Source organism: Colius striatus, chromosome 21 (assembly GCF_028858725.1).
Source record: "Colius striatus isolate bColStr4 chromosome 21, bColStr4.1.hap1, whole genome shotgun sequence".
In the NCBI taxonomy this organism is placed as follows: domain Eukaryota; kingdom Metazoa; phylum Chordata; class Aves; order Coliiformes; family Coliidae; genus Colius; species Colius striatus.
The window spans coordinates 9,470,788-9,483,309 of record NC_084779.1 but is presented as its reverse complement, the minus strand read 5'-3'; the positions used below and the strand labels follow the sequence as shown (position 1 = coordinate 9,483,309).

At 51.8% G+C, this 12,522-nt stretch overlaps 2 protein-coding genes across 5 annotated transcripts in view; one reads left to right on the top strand and one right to left on the bottom strand.

Moving 5' to 3' along the window:
• Window positions 1-161: 161 nt before the first annotated feature.
• On the bottom strand, window positions 162-4,867 carry TPRG1L (tumor protein p63 regulated 1 like). The gene is made up of 5 exons (XM_062012970.1): window positions 4,653-4,867; window positions 4,484-4,575; window positions 3,045-3,221; window positions 2,339-2,492; window positions 162-1,603 (listed from the first exon to the last, which is right to left on the bottom strand). The coding sequence occupies exons 1-5, from the start codon at window positions 4,848-4,850 to the stop codon at window positions 1,409-1,411; spliced, it is 816 nt and encodes a 271-aa protein (XP_061868954.1). The 5' UTR covers window positions 4,851-4,867; the 3' UTR covers window positions 162-1,408.
• Window positions 4,868-7,446: 2,579 nt separating this feature from the next.
• Window positions 7,447-12,522, top strand: part of MEGF6 (multiple EGF like domains 6) — a 78,481-nt gene continuing 73,405 nt past the window's right edge. For all 4 annotated transcript variants that reach the window (XM_062012859.1, XM_062012858.1, XM_062012857.1 and 1 more), the window contains exons 1-2: window positions 7,447-8,262; window positions 9,891-10,025. In XM_062012859.1, the coding sequence (XP_061868843.1) occupies window positions 8,177-8,262; window positions 9,891-10,025 (221 nt within the window). In that variant the 5' untranslated portion in view covers window positions 7,447-8,176. The remainder of the gene's footprint in view (window positions 8,263-9,890; window positions 10,026-12,522) is intronic.

Below are 12,522 nucleotides of genomic sequence, written 5' to 3'. Positions count from 1 at the left end.
GGCAAGAGCAGTTGGACTGCCCTTTATCTTTAACCCCAGGAGCCAGACATTGTATCCTTCAAAGGAAGGGAACACAGCTTTTAGGAATTTATTGGATGTTTTTTTTCTTTTGTTACTTAATTTCACAGCCTCAGTCTCCACAAAATGAAGAACAGAACAAATGGAGTTGAAATTAACTTTACTGCAAGATTAATGAAAATTAAATAGATATCTTAGAAAATGCATGGAGGGGGCATGCAGCTGGTTGCATTCCATCAGGGCTTCAGCTTTACATAGGCTTTGTAAACACACACACCTACTTTAAGTTCAAAACCCCACCACTGCAGCACAGCATTTCCTCAGCACTGCAGCTGTGCAGATAAATGCTCTGATCAAAAAGGCATGTACAGGAAGTCATACACCAGGAAAAAGCTCAGGTAACCTCCTGAGCCATCTCCCTGTTGTGAGGTTCAGAAGCAGCGTAGGAGACACTCAATGTCCAGGAATGAAATTAAGTGCAAGAATGGATAAATCAAGATTCATACACAGTGCTTAAAGTTTTACCTCTCTCCCTTAAAGTCCTGCACTGCTGCCCTCCCAAACTAGAGAGGTTTAAAAAAAACTTCTAAGAATATAAAACTAATCAAAAAATGCTCCTCACTTATAAATAATAGCTTTGAAGGCAAATGTTTGAGGCTTTTGGCAATATTCTGTCACACCAGTCCTTACTCTATGGCTGCAACAAGAAAAACATGTCAGAAGTGAAGTTAAAACTTTGTTCTCACAAGGAGATAGTTTTACAAAAAGCTAAGAAATGCATCTTCAGCCATATACCTCAGTTCACAAAGTGACAGGGCACATGCACTGCTGCTGGCCAGATGTAACAGCACAGCTGTAACAACCTGCTGCCTTGGTTTTGCTGAAGAGCAACTGACACAGCTTTCAAAACTCTTAACAGGCGTTAATCAGAATGCAAAGATTACTGGATATGAACACCTCTTGAAAGGAAACAAATCATCCCAAGCACACCACGTGACTTGACACTATATAGGGACACAACTAAGAGGGCAGGAGCAGTCTGTGGTATCTGGGGTGGTTGAGGGGAGTGTTGCAGACAGCAATCACTTAATTCACAGGGAAGAACAGGGAGTGGAGATGGAAAATACCACTGCTCTAGCCCTGAATGACAACCAGCAACTGTAAATTAGATACAAAATACAAGAATGACACTGCCTTGGGTCTGCTTCAGGTTATTCTGACCAAACCACAACAAGCAGGACCTCCTGTGAACCAGCAGAGCTACAGCCACCCGCTTTGGTTCCCCCGGCGTCTTGGCTTTGATTATCACGTGTTCTGCCGCAGAGGTGTGCTCTCCCCAGGAGACCAATCTCGAATCACTTTCCCTTGAAAAGATTCAATGCAATGCATTTTAAAATCCAATTTTGCCTCTTGTCATGGAGTAGCCAAGTTTGGCCTCGTTGTTGATGAAGGACATCAAGCCCAGGTAGGTCTCGATCAGCAGCGGACGCTCCAGCACGAGCACGCCGCTCGCCCTTCCTGGCAATGGACACTCCTTATGGGCTTTCTTCACAGCTTGAATTAGCTGAGTCTTAAAGTTCTCCAACTGAAAGGAAAGGAAGAAAAAACACCTTGATGGCTTTTCATTGTCTTAAAAGATGTCAGGCAAACGGCTGCTGCTGTTGACTTGTAAAGGATTGACACCGAGGCTGCAGTTGTCACTGCTCTTATGTGCCATGATAAACTTACCCTCTGACATTGAACTGTGATGATATGGCCCACCTCATGCCAGCACGCTACTTACATGTATCAAACGGGCTAGATGTGTAAAGACGTATCAGTGACTAATGTAGTTAATTTCTGACTGTAGTTCTGCCCTTATCACTGATGTGCTGAATTGAATTACCCTGTCAGTGTTCTATTTCTGAAGGAAACTGTCAGAAGAAAGCAACTACTGCGAGAAAAAGTGAGACCCAAGTGAAGGTTTACAGTTAATTATTAACTATTACTTAATTAGCTGCCAGTCCTAGATGAAAAGTCAGGCATTGGCCTGTCAGGTAAGCAAGAGTAGCGATAGCACCAAGGTGCATTTTCTTTTGGGTTTTACAGGACTCTGCACCTTGGGATGTTTTGGTTTCCTCATAGAAAGTATCTATGGTAGCTGGCAAAACCTGACAGCTGGGCTGCCCTGCAAATCAAAACTGGGAGAGTGGGGAAATGCAGCTTACAGCCCTAAGGTCTGCCTCTGATTGAACTGCTCTATCTCTTCAAAATACTCTTAAGTGGTGGCCAGCCTATGAGATCAACAAGCCATGTAGAACAGGAGAGGCAACGTCCTTACCAGGCAAAGGGATGCGACCTTCTCATCAGCATCCGCCATCGGGTGCTCGGTGAAGGTGACGTAGGGGATGTTGGTGGACCAGGGGTTCCATCTGTTGATGAAGGAGGCACGACTCTGCTTGTCCCACTGGATTCGGATCCCGACGCCGTCTCTCCTGACGTTGAAGGCAGCAGAATGCACACGGTAAGACTTTGGGCTCTTTGAGGCAACTTTTATTAGAAAGAAACTCTGAAAAAGACCTACTTAGAGCTGGAAGGTAAGTTTGAAAGAAAAGTTTTTCCTCTAGAGCAGTAATAGAAGAACTCAGCCCCTGAAATATGCCAAGGTACATTCTTACAAGCTGAGTGCAAAAGGCTGAGCTCATTAGAGCATGTCTGAACTATGCTGCCTGTGTGTTTATGCCTGACTTCACATTGACACGCGGCTTTCCAGTAATGCTACCACTTGCTGAATTACATCTGGCTCCCAAATCTATTCATCTTACCAGGAAGGTTCTTGAGCAGTTCGTTTTCAATGCGTCTGCCAACTGTCCCAGCCAAACAGCAGCTACTCTGAGAGGGTCTCTAATGGAGCTTCAGAGTTTGCAAAGTCACACGAGGAAAAGGAATTCTCCAAGTTGCTCGGGGACAAGGGTTGACAGCTCAAGCTACTTACAGTAACAGTACAAGAAGTGCAGTAAAATTACAGTGATGCTATGTCAACCTACTTGTTCAGAGATTTAGGTGGGAACTCAAACTCTCCTACAGAGATGGTATCGATGGCACCGAGGGCTATCCTCGTCACGTGCTGGCACTGCAGGCTGATGAAGTTGTACTTGCAGACCAGGAGGGACCAGTCTGTGATAAGTACCAGACGCTCCTTCTCGTTGTTCCAGTGATCAATCCTGGTAAGACAACACCCCTGAGCTTTAGCAGTTCTGCTTACTGGCTAGAAACACCTAACAGCTTGACTATACAAAGGTTGCTAAGGAGAATAAATCTGAAGCCTGAGTAACACTGTGTTTTCCAACACAGCCTTTGTTTTGAACCAGCAAATCTGTTAGGAGGTTGAATGCCACAACACAGCCATGCTACAACATAGGAAGATATTAAAGAAATTGGAATAAGTGTGAAGATCTTGAGAGACAGCTCTAGTGTTATCTCCTCTGGAGACCAAATGCTACTTAAGGGGGCCGACATTACTCTTCCAGTAAGCATTTCATGCCATGCTGTTAGTGTGTTACCACAGTAACTGGATTATTAACAGCAGTGGTGCATGTTCAGGGGAGAGAAACAGTTTAACCGTGTGGTCTGATTGAGTATTTTCCTCTCTAAGAACAGAGGACATTAAAAAAACTTGTTTCTTCAAATTTCACAAACAGAAGGTCTCCCCTTTCCCCGAGTGTTTTGCTGGAATACTTGTTGAACCTTTGCAGCTTTAATACTTCATCCTTAGGGCAACCTAGGAGTGGGTCAGCTGTTTAAGGGTAATTTGATCAGCTTTAAACTAGCACCCTTAATCTGCTACAGATTCTTACTAGTGTTACTGATTTCATGTCTTCCTTACAAAAACTGGAAGCTGTCTGTTGTTTCAGCAGGAGTGGTGACATAAAGCTGATGGGACCAAAGCTATCCCCAGTGTGCGAAGGTCAGTGCAAATGGAGGGGCCAGGTGGTGGGCTGAGGTGTCTCCATGGGCTGTGAGCCTTCCTCTGTCTCTCCCAGACAGTTTGGCTGGCACAGCCATGGCGTTCTGTGGGCGAGTGGGGCTTGCCAGTCTGGCTAGGGCTCGTTCTGATGACGTGGGCCACTCAGCTCACGATTTGCCCCAGACCTATGGCCAACTGTCAGCTTCCGTTTGTTACGGGGCAAAGGGCAGGGCACGGCTTGTGGCGGTTACAGTTCCCTCTGTGGTTGTGAGGGTCTGAGTGGCTTCTGTGTTGCTCTGGGTTTTGCAATGCGTCACCGGAGGGGCTTTCCTCCAAACCCCGATTACCCCGAGCTGTGGCCGTGCCACAGCCCCGTGCTGCTCCGAGGCGGGTTTGCAAGCACTCATGCTTGCACGGTGCGGGTCTGAGAGGGATGTGTGCGTGTGTGCGGGGCCGAACCCCGCCTGCGGTTTGCCCAAGCGTGCAGGGAGCCAGACCCCCCCCGGCAGCGGTACCTACTCGGTGAGCAGCCAGACGCTCTGCACCTCCCCGTCCTCCGTGGGCATCACGACGGCGCGGATCTCGCTGACCGCTTGCTCTATGGTGCCGGGCTAGGTGGGGAGAAGGAAGAGGTCAGCCGCGTTCGGGGGGCTGCGGGGCCGCGCCGCTCCCCGCCCGCTCTCCGTACCCGGAACACGAAGTACTCGCGCAGGCGGCCCGCGCGGGTGGCGGTGCGCACGGGCAGCGGCCGCAGCCTCTGCCGCGCCGGGGCCGCGCCGGGCGCCTCGAAGGGCGGCCCGGCCTCCCCCGGCACCAGCGTCGCCGCCCCGGGGCTGCCGGGGCTGCCGGCCGGGCCGCCCTCCTCCGCGTCCCGCAGCTGCAGCATGGCGGAGCGGCCGCGACGCGCGGGGCCGGGCGCTCAACGCCTTCCGGGGCGGGGCGGGGCGGGAGCCGCTGCCGGAGCCGCTGCCAGAGCCCGCCCCGGCGGGCCGCGCGGGGCCGTGCGTGAGCAGAGCCGGGCGGGACGGGCCGCGCTGCCTCGCCGCCGTTCTTGGCCCCGTGCCCCTCAGCCCCCCGACGAGTCCCGGCCGGCCCGCCGCGGCCCGTGCCCCTGAGCCCCCGGCAAGGCCCGTGTTGGCCGAGGAAGCCTCTCGGGTCGCCCGCGGCCGTACCCGCAGGGAGCCGCTGGGCCCGGGCGTTGAGAGCACACCGCTCTGCACAGGGCGTGCGGATGCGCGGTCCGGGGGGATCCGGGCATGTGCAGAGGCCGGTCGGAGCTCCCGGGAAGCAAATCACAGATGCACAAAACCCTTATACGTGGTTGAGCCAGAGTGCCCGGGTGTGATGGGGCAGATGGAGCATGGGACGGTGACAGGGCTGCAGGAGCAGGGACAGAACCGCGGGGTTAGAGCCCCAGAGCCCTGCCACGTTGAGCACGCCGGACAGCGAAGGTTAAATACCGCCGAGGAGTGAAGGGCGAGTTAGTGTTTGTGTTTCAGCGGTGTCTGGCCTTTCTGCACAGATCATCACCACTATTTACGGAGCTGTGTTGTGCCTTTGACCGCTTTCCAGGGCTGTTCTAGCCTGAGCCAGAGGATGACATCTTCAGCAGTTGGGTGTGCTGGGGAAAACTGAAAACACATTGAGTTGACTCCGCAGTCGGTCCTGGGTCTCAGATATCCATCCTTCCCGTGCTTCACGGGCTCTGTGCTGTACTCGCTGCAGCCCTTGCTCAGGGAGTGTTTCAATGCTTTTGTAAAGTGACTTACGGGAGTGCAGCGCTGGCTTTACGCTCTGTAACCCCTCACGCCGTGCTCTGGCACAGCCGTGGCCGTGGCAGCTTCCCCTCCTCTCCACAGCCCAGCCTGGCCTGTGTGCTCCGTTGTCTCCTGCTCGTGTGGCAGCCAACGTTGTCACCTGAGACGTGGCCTGGGAGCTGTGGCTGGGCTGGGAGCAAAACCTGGCCACTCTGAGCCGTGTCCTGGAGAGGGAGCCACACTCCAGGCCTTGGCCGCTGCCTGCTCACGGGAGAACGAACTCCTCCTCCCCTTCCCACCGCCTGCCAGCGACCACGGGGTCAGGGCTGGGAGCCCCTGCTGCCCCAGGGTTTCACCTGGACCTCTCACACATCCGTGTTCCACATACCCAGCAACGTGTTTGCAAAGCTGGACCCAAACCCATGTAAAGAAAGCTTCTGGGAGGCATTAGTAAGTTAGCATTGAAAGACTAACTGGGAGCAGTCTTATGGTTTGCTACTGTAAGAAAAGCCCTAACTTAAAGTCCTGACAGGAAAACAGGCCTGAATTTATTGTATCCTGGAGCTCTCTCCATCGTTATAAAATGTCTTTATGTAGTTGCCTTTCTTCTGTAGGAGGAATGAAAGATGTTGTCTCCCCATCTGTTAGACTTGGCAGATAAGTGGAAACATTATCCCCTCTTACCTGTTCTCTGGCTCCAGTGATTTATGCAACTGCTGCGGCTTTGGAAGGGTTAAGGTGTAAAAAGCAGCTGCCTTGGTTTCTTCAGGAGCTGCCAGCTTCTGGGCAAGGCTAGTTGGTGACTTTAGCTGTGGTATTTTGGTTGTCTTTCGGGGGCAAAATATGTGCATGGCGTGGACACTGAAACTACCCAGAGCTTCCTCTCCTACTTCCCTCACAGAGACCAGTATTTGCCAGAGGTCTTGGTTGGGTTCCTCCTTGTGCTCGGGGAGAGAGTTTGACAGCGGGATCTTCAGGAAGGAGAGTTTTAGTGCAGCATCTCTGCTCTGCTCCCTTCTTCCCCCTCCTGCTGTGGCAGCTGCCGTGTGCCCATCCTTCCAGGAAGGCAGGCAGGAGACGGCTCAGCCTCCGTGAGCGCCTCATCGTTGCTGCCAAGACTGGCAATAACCGTGCTTGTGGTTTTTTGGAAGAGGCAGCTCGGCAGTGACCCATCTCAGAAGCAGGCTTGGGCACTGCTCTCTGCCTTTTCTCAGGCAGAGGCTGGTGGTTTGTCACCCAGCTTTTGCAAATGCCTTATCAATGCTTCTTTCTGTGCTGTTTCCCTGGGCAGGGGGCAGTTTGGTTGGGAAAGGCAGATACCAATTCAATCTTGTTCCCTGACTCCCTCTGCCAAGTGTATGCCCCCACCACCCTGGGAACTGGTTGTTAACAGCCCTTGAGCAGCCAAGTGCAGGTCCTGTGTCTTGCAGCACACCAGGGTTTCCTTGGGAAAGGATCAGTGTTGTTATCTGTTAGAGCAGGAAAGATTAAATCTCTGTGGGGTACTTTCGGAGCTGCTGGGAAAGAGCTTTTGTACAGAGGTGGCCTTGGGTAGTGCAAAAGAGCTGTCTTTTGAGAAACAAACAGGAATGATTCCTGCTACTGTTCTGTGGGGTTTCCCCCTCCTCTCCTCGGGGCTGGACACAGCTGGTGGGAGGGATTTCTGACTGTCAGCAAGAAAAGAAACGAGAGCATGTGAGGGAAAGGACCTAGACCTGGGAAAGGCAGGAGGAAAGTTTTGTTACTCCCTTGAAATGCTTGGAAGCTGCTCTTTGTGTGTGTGTCTGTGCAGCAGTCCCTCAGTCCCATCTCTGGAGGAAGATGGGGAGCTGTAGGAGGAAGAGGATGGCTTCACCTGTGTGGATGGGGTAAACGAGCACTGCCTGCTTTTGGGAAAGCTCTCTGGGACGTGGGCATCTTCATGTGCAGGAGAGCACCCCTCCTTTCCCTTCCCTTGCACAGTGCTGAGTTTTATATTGCCTTGTGAAGTGGATCTCAACTCCAAGTCAGCTAAACCCACATGGGGCTTCATTGCTGGACAGAACCCAGGTCTTGTGAGCCACCAGCTCTGTGGGCTTTGCCAGGAAGCAAACGCCAGAAGGAAAAGTCACTTCAGTACATTTCATTACAAGCAAATGAGCGTAAGGAGACAGGTTTGGTTTGGGGAGGAACCCAGTGACAATCTGCACTGTAGCCATTCCCCATGGACTGAAGAAACTTGCTGAACTGAACCTGTATGGGAGGAAGCATCTAGGAGTGATAAATCTGCTTTCCCTCTGCAAGAATTCCCGTGTGCTCCTCCTTTGCAAGAACGAGAGACACCGGCAGGTTGGGAACAGGAGGCGGCCGGGAGCGTCCTGCCTCGAGGAGCAGGAACTCTGTTGTGCTCCAGAGGGCTGGGAGCTTTTTGAGGCACCTCTGGAAGCACCTTGAGGGGAGGAGAGGAGCTGCTGCGATGGAGGTTCATGCCGTGGCACTGTCATTCATCCTTGCACTGCCAGTATCTTCTCTTGCTTCTGGGAACAAACTTCAGCCCCATATGTAAGTAGCAACAAAGGAGAAGCAGGGTGTTTTTATAGGGCAGGGAGCTGTAAAGCCAAAGCTAATACTGTATGTTAAAATCAAGGGTGTGGAGAGGGGCAGAGAGAGGGGAGGGCAGGCTGCTGCTCTGAGCTGCCTGATCTAGTACCAGCTCTGCATAAAGGGGGATAGAAGCGTGGAAGTGTGGAATAGTCTTTGCCTACAGGAGCAACTCGCTGTTTCTGACCGAAATGTCACACAAGAGGTGATTGTTGTGCAAATAGTCTGACCTTTCCTCACAGACCTGCTGTTTGTATGGCACTCTGTGTGTGTCTCACTGCCTGCTCCTTTCCCCCTGTTGCTGTTTTGCTGGCAGCACCGAGTCCGTTCTTTTTAATTAAACGTTACAGTTGCAGTTTGCTGTTAATCGTTTGGCTTCTTTGGAAAACTTCCTTGCAAATTTGGCTTCCTGCCAGAAGATGATCTCTCGAGGCAGGGGGGGACTGCTCTAATTCTTTGTGTAAATGAAGCCAGTGTTGCATGGTGTGCTAACCCCAAGCTACTCTCCTGATGTTTGTAACTGTTTGGTTGAAAAGGAGTCCTTTTCAGCAGAAAAAAACGTTGGCAAGAAGATGCCTTTTCTCCCTGTGTCAGAGATTTTGTGCCTCCTGCTTTGAGAAGTACTTTCAGGGCTTCTTGAATGAGATGCTTGAGATGAAGTGTGTGCCAAAGTGTTGGAGCAAAGAAGCTGCCAGTGCCTGGGTAGTGCCATCGCCTCCTGTAGGGCACTGCTGGTGATGCCCATCCCACACACAGCTGCTGTTTGGAGCACACACGAACCTTTCTTTAATCAATGACACCAAAATGGTGCTGCTGCCAACCTCATTGTCATGGTGCCTTTCAGTTGTGTTTGTGGGTGTGCAGACAGCCCAGAGGTGAGGTGCCTGTGGGCCAGCACTGAGGTGCAGGGGGTAGGAAACGCCGCTCCCTGCATCAGCCCACAGCTCTGCGCCTGGAGACCGAATAAAGCAGCTTCTCTGGCAGGCACCCTCAGTGCTGGGGACTGTTGTGTTGGTGAAGTGATGTGTGTGGAGCTTTGCACACCAAACAGCTTGGCAGTGGCCACATGTGGGGAAGGTGAGGGGGGATTTTGGAGCAAAACTGGATGGGGAAGGAAACGTGCCGTTAATCCCGAGGCATTGCCAGGCCTGCCATAAGAGCAGTGTAACTGAACACCTTGGTGCAGGCAGATGCCAGCTGCAATCTCTGTGCTTCACCACCTCCAAATTAGTCAGTTTAACTCCTTCCAGAGAAAGTATGTCTGTGAAAGCTCTTGGGCTCTCCAGAAGAATTGCAGAAGCAATCCCAAATAACAGATGGCTCATGACTTAAGTCAGGGACAAATGTTTCCCTCTTCATTCTTACTTAAAACCACTGACTTGTATTTGATCAGAGAGAGCTGGGACTAGAAAAGAGATAAAGCACAGGTGGCATTTACTTTCTTTCCACTGAATTGTGTGTATTCCCTTTATTGACTGGAACTAGTCCTGCAGCTCTGAGCTCTGAATGAGCGAGAAAGCAAAGCAGCAAACTGTCCTGTATGTTTTGTGTGTGCCAGTGCTGTGCTGTTAAACCTCTGTCTGTTGCAGGCCAAATGTGTGTGCAGAGCAGGAGCTGGCGGTGGTGGGGCAGCAGCAGCCGTGCGTGCAGGCCATCACCCGCCCCGTCCGGGTGTGGAGGCAGGACTGCGGCGGCCGGCGGCGGTGCGCTGCCTACGAGCACAGGTACGTCTCTGCCTTCCTTCCTTGGTTTCTGTCTTCCAGCCTGCTCTGCTCCTTGTGTGAGGAAAATCCGTTCCTCCTGGCCAGCAGCAGCGGGGAAGTGAGTTTGTTGCTGGTTTTGTGTCGGCAGAGGGGAGAGCCCCTGGCAGCAGTGGTGGCTGGCAGGGTCTGGGCATGGGAGGCATGTGCTGCTGCCCAGGCTGTGTTCTGTTGGGGCTAATGGCCTCTGTAACTGCTTGATCCCCTCCAAATAGTCTCAGTGACCACACAGTGTGGCTGTGGTTCTCCTCAACCCCCAGAAGGTCTCCAGGGAGAAACTACCCAGTGCCTGGTACCTGGGCTTCAGCAGGGCTGGCATTAGGGTGACTGAGCCCTTCATTTAGGGGTGATGGAAACAAAGAGGGATGTGGCTCTGAACCCACAAACCACCTGTAAATAGAGCTACTTTATCAGATATTCTTCTGGGCTAAAATCAGGAGACTATGAGAGATTCTGCAAACTCTGTGGGCATCTAGCTGGAGGAGTTTCTGCCCCTACCTGGCATCTTTGTGACACTGGGTTTTTGAACTGTTAAGGAATTCCCAGAGAAGAGATATCACTTTTGTTCTAAAGCAGCTTTTCAGTTGTGTTCCCAGTCTTCTGACAATATATTACATCTGTTTCCTGTGGTCAGGTCATGCTAATGAAATGACTTAATCACATCATGTGTGTTATTCCATATCTTTGGGTGTCTTGGCTTCAAAGCAGAGTCATCTCAGTGCCTCTGTAGTTTTACAGAGCTGAAGGCAGCAGCTGGATCCAAGTGAGGGTTATTGTGCATGGCCTAAAAAAGCCACAAACTGGATGTGGCCGTTGTGCAAGTGATGCTGTGTGAGGATGGGTGGCTGCTGGGGCGGTGGGCAGCAGCCTTGGCCGCGGGGAGCTCGGCGTCCCTTTGCGCCGTGAGCAGCACCGTGTCAGAAGGGTGTACGGCTCAGCAGAAGTAGGATTTCATCTCCTAGGAAGGAGTTTGAATGTGGTCTGAGCAGAAAGTTGCTTGTAGTAACCTTTGAGTGGCTGACAGGCCTTTACTGTGAGGTGTGAGAGTAGACAGGGAGGGGTTGCAGAGGGAGGACTGCGAACATACGAGACAGTGGCAATAATGCACTGGTGTCCTGTACCCACAGCCCAACCCCTCCATGCCCAGTCTTCCTCTGTGCTCCACCTGCTTTTCCGGCCTCATTAAGCAGTTACAAGCCTTTACAAAATAACAGTGACAGTAGCAGTTTCAAAGCAGCATCTTGGACGAGGGAGAGCTTTTAAGTCTTGACTTGAGGCATTCCTCCTAGCCTGTAATTGCTGGTCATTACCTTGGTGATGATATCTGGGTAGTGGTAATAAAGGAGCAAACAGAGTCTGTCTTTTGACTGTGTTTTAAGACAGGACTTTGAAATGATAGGTGCCCTGTCTGCTTCTCCTTCAAAGGCTGGGAACTCCTCAGACCCAGCTGTCCATTAGTTCTTTAGTGTTTGTTTCAGACACTGTAAATCAAGGAACTGAATGGAAAAACTTTCATCCCAGTGCTGACACTGCTCCTGAGGTGCAGGGAGGGATTTCACCCAAGGAATGTTAACAGCAAGACAGTGACAGGACTATCAGCAGAGCTTTTCCTCAGGCAAGATTTTGCCCTGTATCCCCTTGCTCTAAACTGCTTTTGGCAGTTCCCATTGCAGCGAGCTTGTTGCAGGAGCTGGAAGGTGTGCTGCCGAGCTGCCTGGCGCTGAGCGGTTGGAAGCAGCGGAGTGCACAGCTTCAGCACTGACAGGGATGGGACACAGCCTCTGTCTCGCCCTCTGGAGCTGCTTCAGTTGGACTCAGCTCTGGCAGATCGGGGCTCAGGACTCACATTAGTAGCTTCAGGATCTGACACACACTAAAATTGGCCTTTGGTGCCTTTGAGATGTGACTAGGAAAATCCAGCTTCTGCTCTTCCTTGCCCCGGTGCAGCACTCAGGCTGCTGCCCAGCCCCTCTGCCTGGCTGTGTGCAGGGGCTGCAGCACAAGGGGCTGGTGTGCAGGGCTCATGAGCATTACAGCTAATTTCCTGAACTTCCCAGGCATGGGACTCTGCTGCAGCCTCACCACTTTGAACTGCAGGTGCAGTTTAGGAGAGGGTTGGCTGGGACAGGGAGGCTGAGGGAGTGCTTTGTGCATTCCAAAACCAGTAGCATTTGTTTTTATGAGTGCCTACAGCACTGGATTGTGACGTTCAGAGCCAGCATCTGCTCCTCAGCAGATGAGCTGAGCATCCTGTGGGCTGCACTTCTCCGTGTTCCTGGTAAAGTGATGTTTTTGCTCCTGGCTGTGTAGCATTCCCCAGTTAGGTAGCAACAGAAGGTAGCTTTGCTGAGCCCTCAGTAATGGAACCTGGAGGAATTACAGTGCTGTCCCAGAGGGGCTGGAAGTGGGTTTTCCTGCAGCAGGACACAGCAGGATTTTTAAGTCTGGATTCCATTAGTTA

What these genes read in the sequence shown, in the direction of transcription:
- TPRG1L (XM_062012970.1), bottom strand. Translation starts at nt 4,850, where the DNA reads ATGCTGCAGCTGCGGGACGCGGAGGAGGGCGGCCCGGCCGGCAGCCCC. An exon ending in AGCGTCTGGCTGCTCACCGA is followed by an intron (nt 3,222 to 4,483) that starts GTAGGTACCGCT and finishes TTGTCTTACCAG; the next exon opens with GATTGATCACTGGAACAACG. An exon ending in AGGTCGCATCCCTTTGCCTG is followed by an intron (nt 1,604 to 2,338) that starts GTAAGGACGTTG and finishes CTTTCCTTTCAG; the next exon opens with TTGGAGAACTTTAAGACTCA.